The 26,397-nt window shown below is 40.2% G+C and overlaps 2 protein-coding genes across 10 annotated transcripts in view; both read right to left on the bottom strand.

Annotated features, from left to right (window-relative positions):
• The window catches only part of ARHGAP1 (Rho GTPase activating protein 1), a 182,821-nt gene that overhangs the window by 24,158 nt on the left and 132,266 nt on the right, over positions 1 to 26,397 (bottom strand). The gene's annotated exons all lie outside the window — the stretch shown is intronic.
• Positions 1 to 26,397, bottom strand: part of AMBRA1 (autophagy and beclin 1 regulator 1) — a 124,354-nt gene that overhangs the window by 23,264 nt on the left and 74,693 nt on the right. The window contains exons 13-15 of the mRNA XM_054276364.1: positions 17,405 to 17,593; positions 16,832 to 16,986; positions 3,319 to 3,458 (exon numbers count right to left, since the gene is read on the bottom strand). Coding sequence (XP_054132339.1) covers positions 3,319 to 3,458; positions 16,832 to 16,986; positions 17,405 to 17,593 — 484 coding nt within the window. The remainder of the gene's footprint in view (positions 1 to 3,318; positions 3,459 to 16,831; positions 16,987 to 17,404; positions 17,594 to 26,397) is intronic.

Genomic DNA, 26,397 nt, shown 5'->3' with positions numbered 1-26,397 from the left:
TCACCCAAAACCTCAGGTCTTTCTCCTCCTCTGTCATTTTATCTACTGAACTTAGTGTAATTAGTCACTAAGTGCACTTTGTACTGTTAAATTCTCATTTCTATAGCTCCAGTCACTTTAACAGCAATCTGATTCCTCTGCAATACTTTGATTTTTCTCTGCAGTGACAAAGCTAATGTCACATCCTCAGCAAATTTATTCAGTGCACCCTTACCAGCCATTAGTGTAAATAGTATTAATCAACCAGTTCCAGAACTGTTTTTTTAAAGAAGCCAAATGACCTCTTTTTTGACAGAGACCAGCTGTCAATAATGTTGTATTCTCTCCTTTTGCCAGGACTTCACCCACTCTTTACCTGATATTGTTCTAATTCTTTAGAAATTAACTAGATTTATTGTAGTTCCAATATAGGAACTGCCTTACTAAACCACAGATATGTTAGATCTAGAGCAAATCCCTGGCTGAGCCTTTAATTAGAAATAAAACCACAAAATTCTCAAGGACAGGTACACAACCTACTGTACTCCACTTTAGGCAAATCACAATGCATTTGATCCCACTTTACATGTTTGGGTTTTTTTTTACTTACCTTCAAAATGTACCCTATAAATTTGTGTTCTGAGATTACAATAATGGACTGACAACATAATATGACCTTGCCATTTCAATTTTTAACCAGTGTTTCTTTTGAACACTGGGAGGACTACTTGCATAGCATCCCATTATGAGTCCATGGAGCTTCAAGTTAGGCCTTTTTTTTGGTCAGTTTGTACTTCCAGTCTACTCATTTAAATCCTCTACTTGAGGAACAGCTGCTATTTCAATCTGTTTATATGATTCCTGTAGTACTTGGTTTCAAATGCCTCCCCTGCATATGGGAATTAAGACCCAGGGAATTATAACAGTATCTGTTGTTTCTTACTAGCCACAGCTTCCTTTGCCAAATTAGAACAGTGGGGGGGGGGGGGGGGGGGTAGGGGGGTCAGGAGTACAGTGTTTTTTCTGCTGTTTGCTAGACTATCCTCCATATATCAATTATCAATATATTCTCTATCAATTGCTGAATCCTGCATTTAGTATTTGTCTTCCACTGTATTACTGTGTATGGAAACCACACAAATATTTTTCATTTTCTCCCTCACTGCTCAAGCTAAAGCCAATATGCATACCAATCTCAAAACAAGTTTATTAAGCCAGGAACTACTGAGATGGCATGTCAGGATTTTTCCTTTCTCTAAGCATCTGTCAACTAGATCTGGAACAGACACCACAGCTGCAAGCCACTTCTACTCTGATAGAGCCTCCTTCACCTTTGTGTTCTTATGTTAGTGCCTCAATGCAAATTATACAGCTCAGTGAGTATCTACACCTTCATGCTGAGGTTAACAAGATACTCTTGACTCTTTTTGGTCTATAAAATGGTGCAGTTGAGAACAGAACACATCAGGTGTCCTGCTCCAGAAAGAACCCACCAGACCATGTGATGTTTACAATTATCACCAGAAGCATCCAATCCACCAGCAGGAAACCTGCTGAAGCATTTCTGTCAACCCCCCCAATAAATCTCCCACCTAATACAGCCACCTTGTTTCATGTTCACATACAAAACACCTATTTTTGTTGGAATAGTGCATAATTAACACAGTGAGCTAAGAAGGTTGCACATGGATGTTGCAGAAGGGCTGATTGTGCTTCCATACCATATCATAAAAGTGTTCATATTGACTCTTTAATTAGTGAGGTGCCAAGAAGAGACATGCCTTTCAGCTTTGGGGTATACTGCAAGAACTGGAGTGGAAATCTAATGTGGGCTGAGTGAAGCCAGGACAGCTAGATCAAGCTTGACTGTGCAGCATTCAATCAATCAAAGAATCCATCCTCAGGGGGATTTCATTTCCCTGGGTTCTCATCCAAGTTCATCTCACGAACCATAATCAGCAAACTAAATCTTAACCATTTTTCTATACCGAAAATAACTTAGAATATTCCCAAGTTCAAGAAATGAGCCATTATTCCTGAATAATTCTGCTTAGAAAATACAGCAACTGTTCTTAAAGAAATCCACTTATCCTGAAAGAGAGTGATTAGAGCTTATTCCATAACAGTATCTTATAGAATTTAACGTATAAATAAGGTCTTGATGAAAGATTATGTTCAAGAGAACAAGAGAGCTGCTTGAAAAGCACTGCCATTCTGTACTACCAAAACTGGTCCAATCTGATCTCCAACCAGACTTCACCAGAAGCCTATGATGAATTAGTCACTGTTACAATTGTATATATTTATTCTGATTTCAGCTAGTGATTCTAAACTGACAATATGACTCTCCTCAAGCACCACATGCCTGATGTCATGGCACAACAGATGGAGTCCACATGCATGTGGTATGATCATCAGCAGTGCTGTAAGTTCCTAGCTGCCAGCTTTTAAGTTCCAAGGAACTTCATACGTTGAAGCACAACCCAAAAGAACACTAAGGTAGTTTACTACCAGGAAATAACTGAAGCAGAGAAACTTCTGAAGTGTCCCCGCAGCATAAAAGAAATGTGGTCCCAAAAGAACATTTGACCAACACAATGGAAAGAAGGGTTTCAACAAAGTAGGATGCAGACACTCCCCAGGAACACTGAAAGTATGTGTCACTGTCATCATCTGTGTCAGACCACAACTAAACCAGCTTGTGCTGAATTGTAAGCTTATTTAAGCTTATAAAAGGGGCAGTACACCTTTAACAGCTCTATACAAATTAAAGGGAACTGAAATGTGTATGTCACACCACTGGACTTTAGGTGAGGACACCAAAATAATTCACTGGCTTGCTCATAATCATGACAAAAATCTTTGCGGTTCATAGAATCTCTTGCTTGAATACTGAAAAAAGTATTTGATAATTCTAGGTCAGCAACTTGCAACCTGGCTGGTGGTCTTCAAGAAGACCTTGAAAGCTGAGGAAAGCAAGCATATTACTAACTCAAATTTCCTGTCACTGTAAACCTTCAGAAATCTATAAATCCACAGAGGCTGAAAGACACTGCACTACTCATATGAGAACTGAAGGATCCAGAAATCCTAGTAGGACACAGGAAATAACATGAGCTAATGAGATGCACTTCAAACACTCTCTGAAGTTCACCATCAGCAAAACAAATACTGATTGTAAGAGACTCAGGTAAGCACTGTGGCAGTCCAAAGGAAGTATCAGGTATTGGGGTTTTAGGATGCCTCAAGCACAAGAAAAGCCATGTTATCCCCACTACCTGAAAACAGAATGGCTACAGCAGTTACAGCTCTCTGTAGTGTCCCCTGTAAAGCACTTACTCTGGCCGGCAAATCACCAGGTCCCCTTTGTTGGTGCCGTATGCCAGTCCCAGGCCGGGCTCGGGCAGCCAGCGAGCAGAGTTTATGCTGACGTGTCTCCTCTGGTCGGCGGGCATCGGGTACAGAACGTTGAAAACTCTCTGGAACAACAACAGGAGATTACTTGACAGGACAACACAAGGCAGGAGAGCCAAGAAGGCTCAAACAAATTTCCCACAGCAGCATAGGTGGCCATAGAGATATGGCACTTCACAGGATTGCAGGCCATCACTTAATCAGCAGTGAGAGTAAGCAGCTGCTAGAAATGCACATACATGTGCCCTTAAATCTTTAATAGGCTGACTGACACACAGCTGTGAGGCATCCAGCAAACCAAATGGGTATACTGACAACAACCCATTTAGCCCAAAAATATGACACGTGGAAATCATAAAAACGAAGCCATGGGAAATAGAAAAAGCAGTAATGAATCAGTTTGGCTACTTCGAATAGAGAGGGACAAGATACTTCAGTGTACTGGGCCATTCAAGAATCAGGACTTTGGAAGGGTAGGACTGAAAACTGCATTTACAAGACCAAATCATTAAGAGAATTTCTTCAAAAATTTAGCTAGTACACTGTCATTACCGCAACTAACAGACTTTGAATCTGTATTTTCAATGGGATAAATCTAAGTGAAAGACTAGATTTTCTAGTGGGCAAGCATCCAACCTTCACAAAACATTTCCTTCAGACTCCACAAAAAAGGGGATGGTGGTGAACCAGTGAGCAGAGAAGGGAATAATGTTATGCTGGAACAATAGGATGAATGTTCATTGGAATGCACATCAATCACTACTGCGCTGCTGAGGTGACTTGAAGTAAATAATTAGAAATCATTAGGATGGTACTTATCAGCTATCTTAACAAACTGGGGCAATTTAACTCCATAGCTCTGTTGCCCACTGCATATCTTGTCTGTTTGACAATTTAACTTGAGAAGCATGAGTCAGGGAGTACTTAACTATGTGCCCTCCAATAGCTAGTACCCGCAACCTTCATCCTGAGCATTCTCTATGCACACAAAGCAAGTCAGAGCAAAACAATATAGCTGCATTATTTCCCATCACCACTAACAAATTTAACTGCTCCTCTGAGGAGGTCACATTAGACAAGAAAAAAGGATTTCTCTGTATGGCAGAAGCTGGCCACTCTTTGCCTTGGCTGTATCACTGAGCAGTTAGTGCATTCAGAGAAGCTCAGCATTTGGGCAGAAGGAACAGGTCTCTAGGGGTTTAGCTATGTCCTACCCATCTCTGTCATATCAGTCCCATTCCCCTGCCCTGCCTTGCTTGCTGGGGCAGCAGGGAGGGAAGGGCAAGGGGAGAAATAGAAGGGGGGGAATCAGCTGTACAATGGTTAACACCTGTTACCATGGAGATTAGGGTGCACTCTCAGATGGGAAGATTGGATTTGGAGGAGGAAGGAGGGGAAAGGGAGGGGTCTGCCAGAACCAGGAACATAAATTCATAAAATAAGCATTCTGAATCTCTCAAGACTGCAAGGGTCTTTCATCATATCCTTTGGCAAGTCAGAAACAGTCAGTTTCTCTTCTACTGAGAATGACTTTGTCACATCTCAGGAAGCCACCACCTTCCTGGGCTAGCAGCAAGCTCTCCCAACTGGCAGGTCAGCTTGCACAGCTGTTCTCCCACATGCTCCATAACCAGTCATACCAAGGCAGGAGACTTGCTGGCTATAGCTGAGTTTTACTGCTTTTACTGCTTTGCAGTAAACAGCACCCCATGGAAAATGCTCCTCTGAGGACATGAGTCTGGTTTTGACAACCTGCAAGTGCTGGCTGAGGGCTGAATCTCAGAGACAAGATAGCTTTAAAATTCTGCATCAGAATAGTTGCTTCATCATTCCACTCCATTCAATTCCAAACAGCTTGTCACGCTGAAGAGCTCCCCTCCCCTGCTGCTTCCCACTCCCACGCTAATGGGACAACTCCATGCAGTGTTAAGGGTGATGACATCCGTGCGTGTGGTAATTAGTACATAAAAAGAGAAAGCAGCTGTACTGGCATAATCACCACTCACAGCAGTAACCAGGACCCAGCTAATCAATCTGATGCAGTCATACAGACTGTCTGTTGCAATTGCATCCATTAACAAGACCCCCTACTCTATACACAGAGTGGAAAAAAAAAATTAAGTTCCTTCAACAGCAGCAGGTCCTTCTCTTCAAAGAAGGTCAGAACTCTGCCAGGAAGCATTATTTGCCATAGATCACAGCTAATTCCTTTTGGATTTTTTTTGTCTTCTTGTTTTGATCATTAAATCTTATAAAAAGTTACTGAGATATTTCAACCAAAGTAGCCAGCCTGAAAACATACCACAGACTGACCACACCTCTTTGCTGTGGATTGTTCAGGCTTTGTAATTCTGAACTTCTAGGAAAAATGCTCAGGTTACAACAGGAATCCTACATAAACACAACTCTCCAGCTTCTAGGTCAAGTGATTGGTGCCAACCCTCAAAATCTTAAAATTAACAATACAGATGCATAAAGCTGAAAATTCGAGAGCTTCTTTTCATTAGGGCTGGTCCACAGATTAATTGCAGGCCACATGTAACAGCCATGTTGATGGCCAAGGGTTCAGTTTAGAAACACTGTTGTAAAAGTGCAACCATTGATTTTTAAAGGTGCCCACCATACTCCCAGAGTTTCCAAAGAGCTTATTTTTAATAGTGTGGCACTTTCAATTAAAAGATATCATATTGCACCACACCTTAGCAGCCCATAATCACCCTCAGCAGTTACAAAAAGCTTCCATGCTCTTCACCATAACCAATGTCAGACTTGCTCTTAACGTCACCATGCTCCCAATTCAATAATACATGGCCACACCATTAGACATGGCAATTCAGCATTTTAGAAAGTTGACAACTGCCTTTATGTCCAGATGCTCTTCTGAAATAGTTTTGAATGGTATGTTTCTCTAACAACAAACACTGTGAAGTCTGAGGTGAGTGAGCTTCAGAACATACCTATGGAAGCTTAAGCCCTAGCAGGTAACACAAGTATACCAAGCTGTTCTCTTCTTGCAACAACAAAAACATATAAATATAATTTCAGTACACATGGCAGGTCCTACTCCTTCCCTTTAGGGCCCCATGATCCAGCCTGAATTACACAGAGCAGTTGCTTGACCTGTAGTTATGTTTGTAGAAAACTCTGTCTCTGGTGATCTTTCCACACTTCACCAGGGATTCCAGCAGTCTCCTGTCATTTCAAGGAGTCCATCTCTCCTTGAGTTCAGGGCAGGTTAGAAAAGTAAAAAGCTTTTGTCTAGAAAAACCAAAACTGTCTAGGTAGCTAAACTTCCACACAAAAGGCAATTTGTACCAAGGGAAAGCAATAGTCAGTAAAGAAACAGGTTGGTTGCTTCCATTTTACATCCCTGTAATCATGAAGCGTGGGGAAAGATTTGGTTGAGTTTTGTCTGCACTTTTCTATTTCCAAAAAATGTACTAGAAGCAACAACTTATCCCTTTGGTGCATCTTTTCCATCCTCACTCAACAGGAGTGAGCATGTACATCATGCACTGAACTCCCTAAAGCTGGTTCCATTGCCTCATAGCCACAGGAAAAGACAGCTCAAAGAAAGCAGGGCTATAACGCATGAAGATAAGGAAAAAATAGGTCCTCAAATTATTTAAACAAGCTGCATTTGGAGTGCAAAGGCCACCTCAAGCCCACTGTTGCTGCTTCCCCTCCAACATGTCATTGCTGTCACATCAGTACTGTCACAGCCACTAACTTAGCTATTTACTTATGGCAGAGTGCCAGGAGAGGATGCATGACAATCAACAGCCTCAAGGAATCTTTCTCAATGATCTCTTCCTCAATGTCAAGCTGACAGCCCAGGGCACAATACATAAGCATAGAGCTAGACAGTTAATTTATACCTGCCCTGGAGAGGTAAGAAAATTTTTTGCTAGAAGTCTCTGCTACATCATCCTCATTATTGAGCTAGTCCTTCTGTCTTCCCCTCCCATTCTGTACTAGGGAAGCTGCTGCTTTTTAATAACAAATTAAATTCCACCTTTCTCCCCCGTTTCTGGGATGTGCCAACACTAAAAGCTGGACAGAGCAATTGCCAGGATGCTGTCAGTCACCAAAGCAGCAGCAGGCTGCCCCAGGTCTGCGCTCCTGCTGCCAGCTGGCCGCGGTGCTGCACTCGCCGATCCAGGCGGCGCCGTGCCTGGCCAGAGCAGAGGCAGGGCATCATCTGCACAGCCACCGCTTCGCTCCAGGCCTTCCCACCTCTAAGGAGAGCAATGAAAAGCAGGGGAGTGCTGAATACCACTTGCTTGGCAGAGTGAGACCTTTCTTCTCTCTGGCACTCAAGAAAGAACAAACATGTTTTGAAGCTGGAGAAGAGAAAGTTTTGGCACAAGCAGTAGGAAAACTCAGCAGGAACTCTTGCTTTTTATCTTTTTTTAATTCAATAGAGACACTTCTGCTCTCAACTAGATGCATCTGCCTTCGAGATGCCAATAAATTTCAAGCCATTACCTTTGCTTAGGCCAAGCAGTAAGCTGGCTATTAGATCAGCCTCGATAAGGACTCCTGGGGGGGTGGGGGTGCAGCTGTTGTCTCCTTTACATGGGGAGATCTTGCCATCCCTGAAGCAGATAAGGTGAGTTTTTAAATCACAAAAAAAGCCTAAAACATAATTAGGAATTTACAACTGAATTACACTGTCACCAAAGGCTGAGAGACAATGAAAACACACAGGGAAAGAAATATCTTTAGTTAAACACTAAAGAAACCTCTTGGAGGACTGGTAAAATACACAGTTTTGCAGCTACTCTGACCTGGGTTGCCAAGGAAGAGCTTCAGACCATTTATCTATGCTAGATGACTACAACTATAAGGGTAGCCAATAAATGTACTTCTCACCTCCACAGATACAAAGTTTGTTTTGGTAAACAAAGTGCTCTTCATATGAGTACAGGTTGTACTACCAATGCAGCCCTAAAATCACAGCCAATCCACAACACAGCATTAAGTTCACTGAAAGTACATCTCCAAGCAAGTCCTACACACAGTCTGAAACTACTCAAAGAGCATTAAAACAAATGCAGAAAATTATGAACTCTAATTGTATTTGCCAGAGCAGCAGATAAGATGCAGTGAGAGCATGAAGGCATAAGCAGAGCAAGTTTGACTTAATTTTTTTTGATTGCAAGAACCTTGTCAAGAGATAATTTAAATTAAATTAATTATCTTTTTTTTGCCTCCTCCTAATACTGTGCTACCACTGAAAGACCTAACCTGACATTTTTATAATGCCAACGTTTTGACTAGCTTACCTCTGACACCAAGGTATCAGGTAAGTTTCTATAAAGCATCTACCACTCCACTGAATACACCACATGTCCTTGGCCAGTAAGCCTGAATCACTGACTTGTACTATGCATTCAATTAATTTGTGTTTTTTGAAGGCCCAGAAGCACCATAAGAAAAAGACGTTCTAACCTGATCTCCTTAATAAACAGCACAATATTTTGGCTTACATTTTTTACTTTGCTGTCTATTAATGAATTTCACAAAATATGATGAAATTCAGGTTTAAGACTTGCACTGTTACAAACTCCAGAACTCTCCACAGCAAAATTCAAACCTAGCTTGTCTAAAGCAGAGCAAAGCAAAGCAAAACAAACGCTCCTTGGGATAACTAACTGATTCCTCAATACATTTATTCATAAGATAATATATACCAGCATTTTGAAACATTTTCTGTCTCCCCTTTGTTTGGAAGGAGTCTCTGTGCCTATATGCAGATGCAAAGAAAAAGGCACCTATTTTCCATGATGAGATGGGGGAAAAGATTTGCCTTCTTGCTCCCAGTCTCTCTCTATCAGGCAGGTTGGTCTATGCTGCTCAACCCCTCCCCCCCAGCTGATTCCTGCTAACAACATACACATCTTTCCAATAGACCTTCTCTGTTAAAATGGAAGAAGTGAAAAATAATGCACTTATCTTTTCGGATTTGTCAGTCCTATCCTCAAATGGATTTTATCGTCCAGTGCTCAGCACAAATAAAAATTTCTTTCAACTCCATTTATCTTCCTCAGATGCAATAGGATTATATATAAAATTTTTCTTCAGTCTTTACCAATATAAAAAACCTCTCTCTGCCTTTTTCTGCACCTGTTTTCCATGCAGAAAATCCTAGCTTTGCTTTCTGAGCCACAGCAAATTAAATGAAAACTCTTAATTTTCAACAACTGAAACCTTTCTGTGGATAGTTGATCCAATTCCTAAAACAGGCTAGCACCAGAAAATCCTGTTGGATGGATTGCAAAATTTTCTGCAAACATAAAAGATTCTTGGTTCTTCCTGATCCTGGTTGATTACATAATTTGCTGCTGATATTTCAAATTCAGAGAAGTCTCATTAAAGCTCACCTAATCCTTTCTTCTTTAGGTGAGTTCTTTGCATTATCAGCTGGTACTTCATTTCACAAGCCTGCCATGCAACTACGACATTTAAAATTAACTAATGGGAACAAAGTCTTACAAAGAAATGGATCATCTTAGGTAACAAAGCTCTCACTCAGGAAAATAACACACTTGCAGTGAAGTGGTTTGTTATTTTACTACCTGTCTTTCAAATGCTGTAAAACCAGGGTAATAGCTCCAAAAACCCCCTCAGGGGACTGGTCCAAACTGGTATCTGAAACCAAGGGTTGAGTAAGCAAGAAATTGTTGAACAAAACAATTATCTTTTCATTTGCAATGCACATGGTTGGAAAAGATGAAAGAAGAAAAACAGGAATGCCAAAGGGACTGGAGTGGCAGAAGAGAGATACACGTGAATGTATACTCAGCACAGATGCACAAAAAAACCAGAACTGTGCAAACAGGACTGTATCCCACTGCTGCTCTCTCTTCCAAAAATCACCAACAGCTCTCAATGCTGTATCCATCTAATAGACATACCGCCATTTCTCTGGCAAAAGGAACGGCAACCTTTTTTTATTTTTGCCCTTTACTCAGACTGCAAACCAAAGCCAGTATCTGTGAATTCCTCATTAAATGTCATGCTGAGACTGTAACAGCAACATCTACAATATGTTAAAAATCCAATGACAAGAGCAAAGGATTTGTGCACAGCTGCCATTCCACTCCATTCTCTGTCTGCTGAGCCTCAGTGGAATGGCATACAAGATCAAATGTCAAAAATATGTTGATGACAGAGCTACATGCATCCTCATCTAGGTGAAAAGAGGCTGACATCCAGCTGCCTACATGTCTGGAAGGAATAAATACAAGAGGAAAGAGTTGGTTCAAATTTAATTAAATGAAGATGGTAGGAAGAAGTACTGGAAAAAGTTTTTGTGAAATACCAAACAGCAATTTCTTCTCAGCCCATGCACAGTTCAATACAAATTGGTAAGAATTCACTTTGGCTCCCTTCCAACTAAATGACTTGGGCAAGATGATTGCACATAAATAATCTCATATGTAGAATCATGTTTGCTATAATTTCTTAAATCTAGTTAAAACTACATACCAAACTGCACCAAAGCTAACAGTAGCTACTGTGGGGCAAATAGGCTCAAGGCCTTACCTGAACTGCAAGAGCTCTGCTCTCCAAATACTGGACCTCATACTAAACAAAATGTCTTGGCTCTCAGTTTCACATCCCATTAAGTAAAAACATCCTGAAGAGATGTCATTTGCTTTTTCTTCACACCAGACTGCTAAAAGGGATGGTTAAACATTGCTCCCATGTTTAACCATCATGTGAGATATTAACACAGTATCTTATGAAGGATTCTAATGAGTTTTTAGTTTCCTCTAAGCTATGTCTTAGCAGACTTCAAGCAGACACAGCTGAATTGATTAACACAGAAATATATCTAAGTCTTACAACAAACCATTCCTGCACATTTCTGCATCCCTACTCAAATGTGCACATCTCTGCAAATCTTCATGCCATCTGCACCCCCAAGGTTGTGCTGCATTTACCAGTGATGTTGGGTACAGCTCTCTTTACAGTACCCTATATAAGCAGTGTTTACCAACATGGGTTTTGGATATTATCTGTTTTCCTAAAGACATCTGACAGAATCTGCCAATACACAGAATACATAAACTACTAGGTCTCAACCAGACAATTATGCTCCACTCTGTTAAAAGGAGGAACTTCCCATTTCAGTCAAACAAGGGTTCTGTTTCCATGTCCTTTTCCTAGTATCAACAAGTGCCTGCAGTCTATGACTTTGCATGGCCTTTCAAAAGGCTAAAAAACATCTATGTGGTTTGACTTCTGCCAAGAGTGAAAAATATCTTTGGGCAGTAATTGGACATATTATTTGCAGTTCTACTTGGAGTCTTCAGAAGATCACTCTGTTGACCTGAAGATGTCAAATATTTCTTAAAAGAAGACCCAAGGGACCATAGCAACACATTCTTCAACAACACAGCAAGAAGCTGGTACTTGTACACTACTCTTGTTCTCAGAAATATGTTAGTTCACATGAACTCTTTCACTGGAGGCAATGTGTTGCAGTAAGCCACCTCCTCATATTCTGCTAACCAATTTATTTTCACATGACCAAGATTTCTGATAAAACTAACTTGTGCTCCAGTGAAACAGATGTGCACTGGATCTCTGAGTGTTTGCTTTCAGGATTAAAGTTTGGTTGCTTATGGCTGCAGGAGCTTGCACAGCTCACCCAGAGAGTCAGTGAGTGACCTCTGCAGACAATGCTGGATACATTTCACTGACACTTGCATGAAGCTCAGAATGCAACTCAGGAAAACTGTGCATCTTTTCACCGTGCATTGTACTCATTAAGAGTTAATATGCTAGAACAAAAAAACGCTTGGCTTTGTGCTAAAACTCTGCAAGTCTTTCTGTTTCAGGCCCTTCTTCCTGTGGTATTTGGAATGCTCCATCTGTTTACAATGGAAATGTACAAATACTCTGTTCCATCCAGGCTATTGACCGACCACTTAATCAGAATGTTTCCCAAATAGCAGCAGTCTTGTCAAGAACTAATTCTGCATCTCCACAGCCTGAATTTTTCCACATTTAAAGCAAGTGCAGCACTTGAGATGGGGATTGGCTAAGTCACCTTATCCCCACAAATTATATGATTTGCTCTTCAGCTCCATGTCAATCAAATTTTTCTATCACCTACCTCACTTTTTGTATCCTCAGCTCAAAAGCTACTTTCAAGGTTTCACTTTAATTTGGATTCCAGTAATCATGTTTTGCTGATATTCCCAAGTTATCTTCCTCTGGGTAGAATGAAAAACACTAAACATTGCAAGGGCATCAGCATTTGTGAATGCTAGAAATAAAACTACCTTCTGGCTGCCTTTCTCACTAGTACCCACTGCTATCAGATCCAGGGCAATTTGATCCTTACTCTTCCCATGTTTCTAAGGACTTTCAGCTCCATACAAGAATCTAATTTCACGTTCTTCTAAGTCCTTTAACGTCCATATATGCTGGGAAGCACGTGGAATTCAAAAATCACCCTAAACCAAATAGCTTGAAAACAGACATGCTTTATTTAGAAGCAAATTCCACCTATGTTTTCAAAACAGGCTACAAAACCTATCCTTACTCCACATTTGGAGTTCTGTCTCCAAGCTTTCTATCTCTGAAACTCAAATTGCAGACAATTGCCAGCATCACTGCTATCTGTACCACCCCCAAACTAGATATCTGCTAAAAGCAATTCCTTCCCTGTTCTCTCCAGCTACAGATACATTTCAGAGATTTGGAAAAAAATCCCCCAAGAACACAAGCAACAAACACTTGATGTTCATGCATATCCCTCCTGTTAAAAGTCAACACTACTAGAAAGATTTTGTTTTTCAGACTGAAGTTTAAAAATTGTTCTTTAGCAGAGCGAGGTTTCCATGTGAAATGCTAATCAGCCCAATCTGAAGGGAGTGAGCAGAAAAAGCATAAACCTCTACTTCACAACTACCACATCTGATGATAATTCATGACTTTATTTCTGAACAAAATTCGTAACTGTCAAATCACGACAGCCCTGACCTGTTGTGAACTCTACCCAATCTCTCTGAAACACTGGCAGCAAGATGAATACAGACAATGTACTCTTGTACCACCAAGGTGCCCCTTAGTACAATCCAAAATAGCTGTAGTTCTCAGAAAATTGCATCAACAGTCAGTGAATTTCTACTACAATTAAATGTATTAGAGTTTCATGTAATAAAATTAATTAACTGCATCTTCAAACCTCTCTTTTAACAGCAAGATGGAAGAAACTCTCCAAGCAATAGAAATCTGCATTCCATTGACTGCTAGTTAAGGATGTGGAAGAAGGGTTAATCTGAATCAGAAATAATCATTGCACTGGTCAGCAGTGGCTTGGAGGCCATGTTGCCAAGCCTTACTCTTACAGCTCATTGACTGCAAATCCAAAGCCAAGAGGGAGGCAGGGAGGAAGGCAGGCAGGCAGGCAGAAGAACTGTCAAACAGCTTATGAGAATTCTCAAAGAATATAATGTAGCATTTCTTTTGGGAGTTTTGGAGTAGGGTATAATTAAAATATCCACAAAATATTGCTTCAAACATGGCTCTGACTCATTTTTAATTAAGAGTTTGAGTAACAAGTGCTTTGTATTACAAGCTGTTGGCAGAGAGGCAACAAAAATGCTTTCTGATTCTCTCTAAGGTGCATATTAAATTAGATATTAAAGAATACAGTTTCACCAGGTTTCCTAAACCTTTTTGTTCTGCATGCTGGCCAAGCTAAAAACAGATTTTTACTCAACTGAATATGAATATATCAGCTGTGGTAAGGGCAGTGTGCTAAGAACATGATGAAGTTTCCTACTTAAAACTCTATTTTCATTTTGCATGCCTTGAAAAGTATTACAAACTTATGAAGCAGTCTTACTGCAAAATTCAAGGCAGAAGAAATACCTGCGGTGGATGCACTAGTTTTTACAACTAGACATAGGAGCAGTATTAACATAGGAGCAGTATTAACAAAAATTGACAGCTGTATGCTTTCTAAGCTTGGTTCTGTGGACTGCACAAAGACAACCAGCAGCACACCAAAATGCTGAAACAGTATTCAACATCACTCAAGAGGAAAGTTCTTTAACCAAATTAATTCAAACTGATCTAGCTGTGACCCTGTCACACATGCATAAAGCTCCAAGTCCAAAGCTGTCAGAAATAAGATATTTTTAACATCTTTAAACATTATTTGGAATAGGGGAAACCAGCAAAATAGTTAGCAAATCCTGCTAGACTGGATGGATTTCAAAACATGGGGGAAAGGTTTTGGAAGCTATAAATACATGTGCAAGAAAGATGAAAAAAGCAACCTTTAGAATACATGCAATCCATCTGGAGAAAAAAATCCAGAACTACAGCAGATGAGAAAGACAGAAGTGCAATGATGTGGAGCAAGTCTGAGAAGCAAGAGTGGGAAAAAATGGTACAAAATTTTCAGTGCACCAAAACAGCAAACAAACCCCCTGAAAACTAACCCAGCCCTCAATGGTTTCTGACTGCATAAATAAAGGCTGCTATCCAAAAGGAAAATAACTACCCTCTGTGGGCTTCTGGTAAAACTGTGCTTATCACATTATGTACATTTAAACACATCCCAGAACAAGGGGGAAAAAAAAGAAAAAAAAAAAGAAAGAAAAAAAAGAAAATAAAGGTTTTTTGGAGAGAGTTCAAAAGAAAAAAAAAGTTGTAAGATTAAATTACAAGAGAAGATTAAAGAATACAAAGCATTACTTCACTAAATGATGACTAAGAGCAGGGGTACAAGCATTTGAAGACATGGAGATGAAGAAATATAAATGAAACATTTAGACAGTGAGCTTGCTGATTTAGCTGGCTACAGAAAAATGTCTCCAAAAGACAAGGGCTAGAAGCCATAGCAACTGGAGCTTAGAGCAAATGTAAAGGAGAGATGAGAGGAAGATGTGATTTTTGCTAATAGGACTTCTCTGTCTTAACTTATGATATGGTAAAAAGACTGTAGGAATGGCTACTCCAGTTTCTGGCAGAAAAAAATATGCATTTCACTAGGATCTTAAAATAGATGAAAAAGAAACAGTGCTAGGGCAAACTAGAATTTTCAAATCACCTCACAGGATAGTGATTCCATGTACTTTGTGATCTTATATCCACGCAGCTTTTACCAACTTTACCTGTAAATCAAATTGTATTTTTTTTCTTAAATACATTTTAATTTCTATTTCTTACTTTGAGAAGCTTGTACCAGAATGGTAGCTCAGAACCACGTCTGGAAAAGTGCTGACTGGTGCACCAAAGAATACCTTCATCATTTATCTTCCCTTGCCTTATAATATGGAGCAGATCATGACAACAAACAAGAGTTTCAGATCAGGTGAATCAAGGAATTTCACTCAGCGACAAGTCTGTCCCCAGTGTCAGGTCACTAGACAAATGCCTCACTGCAACCCTTGTACACTGAGAAAACAGTGTATGGCCAAAAGTAATCATAATTAGAGAGGCCTTTAAGAAAAAAAGAAAAATATTTTAGAAAAAAAACAACAGGAAAAAAAGATTTCTTATGGAATGAGTTTCCACAATGGTAAAGTTATCCCTCAAAGTGAAAATTCTGAATATTTGTTTTGCATCTCCTAAAACAAGTCACCTGAATACGTGGTCTAGAACTTGAATCCAACCCAAATTTCAGCTTTAGAAATTACTTAGTTCTGACTCCTTAACTCTCTTTGTGCATTATGAACTAGACATGGCTTTTATTACCTAGAACTATCACTGAACAGCTGTTGTGCTTCACTTATTAAGAAAGCAAGACACATATGTTCTCAACTCTGGCATTTAGTGAAAAGATGAAGGTTTTCCCTCAGGTACTAAATGAGTCAAAGTGGATCACAGTTCAGCTGCCACACAAAGCAGAACATAAAGATAATTCCATTGCCAAATATCCTTATATATGTATTAAGAACTAACTTATAAATAGCTAGCAAAGCCTGTTTGGGAAAAGCATGGTCAACTTCAGTTTGCACGTAGGATATGAAGCTTGGCCCCTACCCTTCCTGAAACTGTTGATGGCTGTTGTTGTAGAGGTCAGTTGCTTTTAGGAATGATAGAAAATGATCCTGAAGCCTCAGCTGATATGCTGCCTCAGCAAAATCAACAGTAGTACCACAAGCAAGATGCATATTACCTGAAAAGGTACAAAAGACCTACTAGGTCCTCTGAATGATGTCTAGCTCTAGGAATGTATTACAACACAGAATGTATTTGTTCATCAGCATATTTGAAACAAGAGAAAAGTTTCACAGTTCTGTTGTATTTACATTCTCCTGCCATGTTTGTATAGGTCTGCAATAAATTCTTTGTGTGTTTATTATTCAGAGGTTCTGGAGCATTCTGTCTCTGTTGTAAGAACCCAACAACTAACTACTAGGCTGGAGCCAAACACACACAAGCAGGATACACATATACTCACCCTCATAGAGGTTTCTCCACCATGGGGCTGTTGCAGCCTGAAAACTTGAGCAACCATGTGTTCTGTAGTGGGGTGCAACAGGATACGTCGGGAAGCCAGTCCCACCATAACATATCTGCCCATTGGAGACAGGCTCACAGAAATGGCATTAGGTCCTATGAAGAGAAGAGGGGTTATTTCTCTCATGGGTTAACATCCTGCCCCTTGTTTCATCCTCACATAATGTATGCCATATTAATCTCATTCTTACAAGGGGTAGAGAATAGGGAGACCTGCACAAGTTACAAATTTTATAAGACATTTCCTTGCTGTAGGTGTTCTGTCACTAAGACAATGAAGTCCTTTAAGGAATTAAAAACTATTCAGCAGCTCCCCCATACGAGCACTGTACTTGTCCAGACCATATCACAAGCCTCTCCCCAGTAGTACTGTGTCCGTGGCTGGCTAGACGGCCAATCAAATGTTTCCTGCTGCTACAATTACTGATGCTCAATCTATTGCATTTCTTACTGATGGCTGAAGTTCTGAGGTTGTCACACCCCCACCCACCCTGACTTCTTGCTGTATGCTTACCAAATCGCTTTGTGTATAGCATCTCGCCCAAGTTGTGGGGTGCCAGAGAATATACAGCCAGTATTCCTTCATCAGGGAAGCCTCTCTGACTGCTGGGAATGAAGGCTGCCAGCAGCTGCCCGTCAGCAGAGATATCACAGCTAGCATCGTTGTAAATCTTGCAGTTTTGGACAAGCACATTCACAGAGGCTGCAAAGAAAGAAATGAATAGTGACTATAGTACTAAAGTTGAACAGAATACAGTAAGATGTAAACTTAATGTTGGACAATGGACAGTACACGCAAAAGGCACTCAAGACATTTAGCTTCCTCCAGAAGTTTATGAAATGTTAAAACCCTGATTAATGTATAACTTGCTCCAAAACGGAGATAAGACGCTGCAATGAGCCCAGGAAATTAAATTTATTCACCTCCTGAAGCATTCAGCCAAGAAATAATAGCAATTGCACTTTATCAAACACTGGCCTTTGTTAAGCATAACAGCATCCTTTGCAAAGGACAGCACAGTTTAAACAAGTCTCAAATCATGACACTGACAAACTCCAGCAGCATTCTCATTAGAAACAGTATGTCTTAATTCATTTCCCCTTCTCTCGCGGAGCACCTACTTCCCGCTCTTCTCATCTCCAATAAACAGGAGATGAGTGAAAAACTCCTCCCTGCAGATACAGACATTCATTTCTTAGTGCTGATTTCCATACTCATCTTGGATAAAGTCAGTGAGAAAGGGCAGAGACTCCTCCAGCCAGTCCTCCATTTAATTATTCCAGTATCTGAGACACTCATGCGTATCAGTGAAGTAACTGTACAGCAGATTAGTGAGCAGCAATCCACAAAACAATATTTTATTTTAGTCCCTGCTGGTAAGTTGCTGGGTGACCTCATCCAAGTCTTTTCCCCTTCATATCTCACATATGAAGACTACAAGCTCTAGTACAATGAGGTTCCAAGCCTCCAAGTACCATCTACACCAACAGTTCAGTGGCACCTTGTTAAGACATGGCTGGAGTGATGTCTACTCTACCAGCCTAACCTAACTGCAGTTCAGTTTTTCAGGAGGTTTGAAGCTGAACCTACATATACTATTTTTGGGATAGGGAAATTTCAGGTTCTAGTATTTTCAAACTCAAGAGTATAGAGATATTAAAAAATAATAGAAATAAGGCCCACATTTGCAATATAGAAAGTTTGCATGGTAGAAGATGGAACATCCTGTCTCACATGTTTGAAGCTACAGCACCATGTAGAACACTGTTGATTTCTACAGTCCAGAAATGATCTTCAGATGAAAAAAAACATCAGACAGACTATGCTTAGCCCAGAAGAGGCCTTAATATGTTCAGCTACAATTGCAAGCAAGTTTATGAAGGCATTTCTTAGTCAAGATTCCTTAATAGTTTAGCAAGGAATAGTACCGATGGCACCAACAGTACCATTATTGTACTAACAGTACAAGAATGCTTTGTGCATATTTTTGAAAGCCCAAACTTGTAAATAAAATTAAGGCTGTAACTCAATACTTTGACAAATCCTAGCCCTTGTTTCCAACACCTGCATAGAAGAAAGCTGCATCAGGGAACTGCTATGAGAAATTACTGACTGCAGTCTAGGTCATTTTTTAGCCAGAACACTTTCCCAACCCAGTACACCCCATGGCTGCATAGTTGCTTGCAGCAGCACAAAAAGTACTCATGAGAGGGAAGCAGACAGGACTGCCCTTCATGCAGCATTGCTGATTTAAAGCATTCACTGAACCTCATCTTTAATTCTTCTGGTCTCAAAGACCTTTCTCCTGGGAACTTCTTTCCCCTGTGGCTGAGTATCAACTTCTATCTACTGCTCCATTTAGGAAACTCTGATGAAAAAGAAGATGAGGATTAAAAGTGGACTATGTAATTACATTCTGTACTAAACCACCTACACCTGTACCCTAAATTTATTCCACCAATTTTTCAGTCTTGAAGCTGCTAAAAACAGTAATTTTCAGCCTAGTATAAACAGAAAGGTGCTGAACAGAAAAAGGTAAATAATTGTAGTCACTATCAAGGCTGCAATACCAGTACATGAAATATACATGGCCCTTAAAGAACAGGTGGTTCAAAAGATGACAAAATTCCTGAGTGCTTAGTCTGAAGACAGTTGAACAGAAAGACAAGAAAATTAAGATTAAAGACCATACTGCTTAATTTTAAAAAAATGGATAGAATTAAAATGCATCCTTTTAAAAAGAATCTGGGCTTTATTTAAATACTCATTATGTCACCACGAGAGAAGATGGGCATCAACTCAACACAAGAACTGCAGTATGTGCTGTGAACCAGCTAAAGGATACATGACAACAGCTTGTACCATTGCAATCCCAGTCAAACTGGGAGGATTCCTGCGGAGTGACTCATTCCAAAACCAGTCCTATTTATACTCTAGGAGCTCTAGGTTGTGTTGACAGTGGAACTCTAGGTTGTGTTGACATTTATATACTTCTGCTTCAGCCAGGAACTTGAAAATATGAGAGAATTAACTTTGGTTATTGTAGCAAAAACTGAGCCATTACCCAGTGTAACAGTGAAAGTGACAGCAATCCTGAACTGCACTAGGGAGCACAATTCCAGAAGAAATATCAGTGCTGGTACATAGCCTTGTGCTGAGACCACACACAGGACCCCTGGGCACAGTTTGGGCCAGCCACGTTCAAGAGCTATTAAACCCTAACTGATAACATGTCCAGCAAAGATGACTGGGGAAAATGAAACATTCATTTTATGTTCAAACAAACACAAAACACCAACACCACCCCTCCCAAATAAAGGGAGGGGAGGAAATACAATTGTGTACTGTATTTTCAAAAACTACAGAAAGTAAGTGCCAGAAAAACATCTGTTTTCTACAAATAATGTTGAAAACTGACCACTACTCAGGTAAGTGGGTAAAAAAAAAGCATTGAGTTTGGAGATTAAAAGGTTTCAACAAAAATAGCAAGATTCTAGAACAGTCTTTTCAATAGACATTAAAGGATCAAAGAATTTAACCAATTAGAAGACAGAATTTTAGGAACTACAGTATGTGATTCTCTAAGGCAACAGTGAGCTACTCTCCTTGGATAAGGGGTCCTTTCTCATCAATTCCTTTGTAGTGGTACTCTAATCAGCAGTGTTGTAAAAAATTGAGAGAAAAAATGGGGGAATGGGAACATACTAAAAAGTAAGTATTGGGACTCTCACAGCCACAAGACTTCACTTAAAAGAAAGCCAAGCAAAAAGACAACAAACAGAGCAAAAAAACATAGCACACATGCACAGCATTTGCTAAAGATACATCTATGAAACATTCCCACCACCAACCCTGCAAAAAAACTTTGATTATTGGGGAAAAAAACCCAACATAGTCCAGTCCATTTCTGGGGGTCTAAGAACTGTTCTTATTCCTATTCTGCAAGATAGAAAATTTTGTCCTGCATCTCTGGGGTCTGGCTGCATTTTCCATGAGATAGCCAAGTCTTCTCAATATTCTTAATTACTGTCATTTGATGCTTAATATTAGAAGTCACAAGGACATAGACTTGCTTCCTCAGAGCACAGGTATGGGTGTCATTTAATCATAGGATAGTTTGAGTTGGAAGGGACATTTAAAATCACATCATTTCAACCCTCCTGCTATGGGCAGGGACACCTTTGATGACATCAAGCTGCTCAGGGTCCCATCACACATTGCCTTGAGCATTTCCAGGGATGAGGCATCCACCACTTCCCTGGGCAACTTCTTTCAGTATCTCACCACCCTCCAAGCCAAGAATTTTCTCCTATACCCAACCTAACTCTTCCCTCTTTTAGTAAAGATCATTCTCCCTTGTCCTGACATTATCTGCTCAAACAAAAAGTCTCTCTCCACCTTTTTTCCTAATATCCATTTAAGTACCAAAAGGCTGCCTTCTCTTCTCCAGGTTAAACAAAACCAGCTCTCTCAGCCTGTCTTCATAGTAGAAGTTCTGCAGCCCTCTGATCATCCTTATACCCCTCCTGTGGATTTGTTCCAGCAAGTCCAGGGACAGATCCTAAACAGGACCTATTTAGCCCAGGGACCATTCTGTACTAATGAACTCCTGCTTTCAAAGAGGTACAGGAAGTTTTAGAGAGAAAAGATACTGATTTCTCTGTAACTACTGAAAAATCACACTCTAGAGAATCCATGTTCTTCTCAGCTTTTGAAGTTTGTTTTTGTTTTTTAATCCAATGCAAACTTGGATATTCTTAAGATAAAATTCCACACTTTAATTTTTGCAAGTTAAGAAATGTTTATATTCTGTACCATTTACTGATTTGGAGATATTGCCATGTTTTGTATATATCCTCACAGTTCCATGGCAATTCCTTTCATTTCCAGGTTTCTAATTCTCTTCCTCATCTAGGATTTACTGTATGTCTTTTACAACAATGTTGGGTTTGGATCAGCAGTCACCCAGAGTCGATCACACAGCACATGTTCACTCATTTTCTATCTAAAGGATTTTCCCCACACACCTGCTCCTTTTCCAGCACAGCAAAGAGGTTTTTGGTGAGCAGTCCACAATGAAGACCAACATGAATGGATATCATCCTGTTTTTAAAGTTTGTTGCATATATTGAATGTCTCTTAGCAAAACATAATACGTGAGTCCTCCTGCCAAAAGAGAACTATCTTTCCACCTTGATGTGTGCTGGGAACATAAAACATTACAGATGCAAGTTGTGCTTAACAGAAAACAGTGCTATTTATTTCAGTCTTTCATCACCTGATTCACACTGGCATTATTGTTCTTTGCTTTGCCCTCATTTACGAAGGATGAGGATTCAGGTAGCACCTACACCTGGAACCAAGAGAGCCTACTGTGCAAGCAGAAAAAGTCTAAATGTGACAGGTGGAAATCTCAGCAAGGTTTCATTTTAAGGACAGCATTTACAAGGCTCTCAAGAGATGAGAAAGATAAACATACCCATGCATTCGACAAACCCAGAGGTTATTTGATTTCTTTGAGCTTACAGCCTGATCTATCAAGATGAAGCCAATAAGGAAGATTTTAGGGGGAAAATTATTGCTATTTTTGGAAAACTACTGCAAGAAGACTGCCCTTTCATCTCCTGTTTTCTTTTGTTGTTAATGCAACCACAGAGCTGACAAAACAGATCAAAAGAAACATCAGAGAACAAATTAATCAAGCTGTTGTGCCAACTTGGACATTAATTATGCTTGAAGCTGGGGAAGGCCTGGAATGTCAGTAGCAGTACCACTGTTTGCCAAAGGAAAACTGTGCTGGACACATCATCCACTCCTAGCCACTTTCAGAGATAGCTCCCAACTCTCCTAACAGCTGCTCCTATTTAAAAATTTGTTTAATATTTCTTTTTTCTTCTACTAAGCTACCCTGCATTCCATTGTGGATCAGTAACTATTGATCAAATCACCTTCCTCAAGACCCAAGCAGTGTTAGAACAGGATGAACTCCATATTCCTAAATGAGACTAGTTCAACACCAGAAACTGAAATTATCAGCAGTGAGTAGCATGAGAGAAACTACATTAAAAATATAAACAAGAGTGAAAGCCTTTAACTATTTTATTATGAAAAGCTTATATTCTACACTGTTTTCAATACTTAGTTGCAGGAATTTTAAGGATATGCAACACTCACTAGAAGAATATTAAATAAATGCAGAAATAGCAGTGTCTCTGCTGTCAAATAAATTCTCCACCCCAATGCTGATATGACTGACAATTTCAATATAAGACCGGGTCATGTTTATTTCAGAGCTATTAAAAGCAAAACTGGCAAAAGGAGAGAAGAAATCTGAAGCAATCTTTTTGCATTTTGCAATTAACAGAGAAAGACAGGGCTGATACTAAAATCCCACAGGTCCCTGCACAGCCATGTTTCCAGGACTGCCAGGATCTGCTTTTGTGTGCTCTTGCTGGACTGAGCCTCAGGGAGGTTGCTGCTGCAGAGGCACATCCTGAGCCCAAGGCTTCCAAGGGTGCTGGGGCCCAGACACTGAGATCACAGGACTGCGCTAATCTCACTGCTGTCACCTACTCAGATGCATCCGCTTCAGTGGAAAACATCCTACTTCCAACTATCTTTTCTTTGTTTAATTGTTACAGGAAGAAGAGCTGCTCAGAGATGGAGGCTGGCCACAGAGTCATTGCTTTGATGGAGAGAGGAGCTGGCAGGCAGTCCCAAACTTCAGCTGCATCATTTCATCTGCCTGAACTCCAAAGCAGTTGTGGCTTAAGCCAGTCCCAGGAGGTACAATAGACCTCTCTGTGTAAGCAGATTATCTCACAGGACCACCTCTGAATTACAGGAAACAATGGGAGGAAAAAGAGGAGCTACTGAAGTCACATACTGAGAAAATATTTTATTTTCAACATCATGAAGAATCACAAAAAACTCATCCAATTCACTGCTCCTCATTTGAGAATATGAGAATCCCAAATATTCTGAGTTGGAAGGGACCCACAAGGATCATCAAGCCCAACTCTGAAGTGAATGGCCCATATGGGGATTGAACACACAACACTGATGTTCTCAGCACCATGCTCTCCTATCTCTAAGTCGTGCACCTTGGCAAACTTGCAGCTTGCCTTTGTTCTGTGCCTAGGCAAGCCTGGCAAATACCTGGCTTAGTATAAACACAGCTGCTACATCTTCATACATCCCTACTACACCCTGGCAGAAGGAGATAAGGTTAACAGACTAGAAATGCCAGGATTGCACTCAGCATATAAATGAAGAGTAAAAATGAACATTTCCAAGTGGTCATAAGACAAAATGGACAAGCCAAAAACAATGAAACACAGCATGGTGAGTCAGAAGGGCTGGGGATGGACTTGTAGCTGGAATGTGGCCCACAAGAAGGACACAATGACAACAGAAACCATACCCACTTTCCAGCTAATTGGAAGCTTTTCCAGAATAAAAGCATCCTGGTAGGTGAAAGGGAGAAGATTGAAACACTGATGTATTAAGCAGCAGATGGTTCCTAATTTCTATGGAATGTTATAAATTATAAACAAACATCTTGGTTTTTTTTTTGTTGTTGTTGTTGTTTCTTTTTAATTAATAGCCTTCTCCTCAGCAGCCAGATGAGGCAAAAAATAAGCTATGAGCAGCTGAAGCACTTTTCAATCACTCTACACCTCGCAGAGAAGTCCCTATGAATTTAAGTTGCTTCCCCCTCTGACTTCATCTTTATTCTCTTCCAGAGTCTGGCAGGACCTCCAAAAATATTGCCACCATGTAGCAAAACTTTGCCTTGAGCACTGACCCTTACAAGGAACCAGGAGGGAATAGGTCCGGACGGGTGATCCACACTGTTCAAAGGGATCTTCCACACCACAGAACATCACACCCAGCCTACAAATTGGGGGAGTCTGCCACAAGGGGCCAATTGCTCTTTGGGAATGGGATGGGCACTGGTCAGCGGGTGGTGAGTTGAGCACCATTTGTGCTCCTTGGGTTTTATTCCTTGCCTCACTTCCCCTCTGTCTCCTCTCGCCCTTTCTCACCCCCTCTTTTCATTACTACTATTGCTATTGTTATTATTAACTTTATTTCAATTATACACTGGTTTTATTTCAACCCTCGAGTTTTACCTTTTTCTGCTTGCCTTCCTATCCTGAGGGGGCAGGAAGGAAGGGAGGAAGTGGCTGCATGGGGCTAAACCATGACAGCCAGACTGGGTGAAGCTTTCAACAATCTGATCTATTTAAAGATGTTTCTGTTCACAGAAGGGGAGGTGAATGAGACAATGTTTAAAATTCCATTCCAGCCAAAACTATTCTTTGATTCTGTGATTTTGATTCTCTGCATCTCTCCTACTGCAGTGCCACCATACATTCTCCTTTTGTGGGTTCTTTAAGCAGCAGGACACTAAGCCACAGAGACATCTATTGTCAAATATGCAATTTCTGGAAATGCAGAACACACAGATCTGGGACTGAGAGCTCTTCTCAAATAATTTTAGTGACTACCTGTAAAAGCAGAAGTCTTTCTGAAAACAAAATCAATCCCTGTTCTCCCTAAAAAAGTCAATCCCTTAAAGTAGAACCCAGACTGCTTTTGCTGAGAAATCAAGCAGTGAGTTGCATATACGCACAGAGATAGCCTAAGCTAAAAATCACTTGCACAAAGGAACATTCATGAATATCCACCTCTTATCTTCATCCCAGGCTGCCACAAACATTTCTGCAGCTGTGCAACAAGCTATATCAGGATTGCATTCTGGGTTAAAAATAGCCTTTCTAGTCAAGTTAGTTTTAGCCCTGAAAATGTCATTCTTTGATCAGCTGACCATAAGTATCAAATATGCTTGTGTCTGCATAAGGAAGTCTTTTCCAATGTGAGAGCTAGCTTATGCCATAGAACACATATGAAACTGTGGTCTAATTTTCACAAAATGAATGAGAAAATAAATTAAATCAGCCATATTGCTCAGATACTGCTCAAATACTGCTGATTCAAAAATAGCTTTTACCTGAGAAACAGGACTAATCACTGCTTTTGCAAATGACTAGAAGGTACATCTAGTTCCCTGGGCTTGTAATACTCCAGTAAGCAACAGACTAGGGTCCTGATTCCCAAAATGTATTGCAGCACTTTAACACACACTGATGTGAGTAACTTAGAGTAATCACACACAGTTCATGCACAGGTTCTAATTTAAAGTTATAAAGACAATATTTCTCTAGGAACTTGTTAGTAAGAGAATGAAGACATTGAATACAGAATTCTAAGAGAATGGTACATGCCTGGGAAAAGGCTCAAAAAAACAAGCCCTGTTTGCACATGGATTTGCCGATTGCAAGAATATACAAGGTAGATGGAGTGGAACAGCTCTACAAGCTTTGAATCAACTTCCTCAAAGGACTAAGCATTTTACAGTTCCCAACGCAACACGACAAACAAGACCTGCAACATACAGCTGCCTTTGAAAGATCCTAGAGCTTACCCTAGCTCTGGTTAGC

The sequence above is a fragment of the Melozone crissalis genome, unplaced genomic scaffold (assembly GCF_028551555.1).
Source record: "Melozone crissalis strain CALT ecotype California unplaced genomic scaffold, PUWL_Pcris_2 ptg000018l_1, whole genome shotgun sequence".
In the NCBI taxonomy this organism is placed as follows: Eukaryota; Metazoa; Chordata; class Aves; order Passeriformes; family Passerellidae; genus Melozone; species Melozone crissalis.
This window is presented reverse-complemented; position numbering and strand designations above follow the sequence as displayed.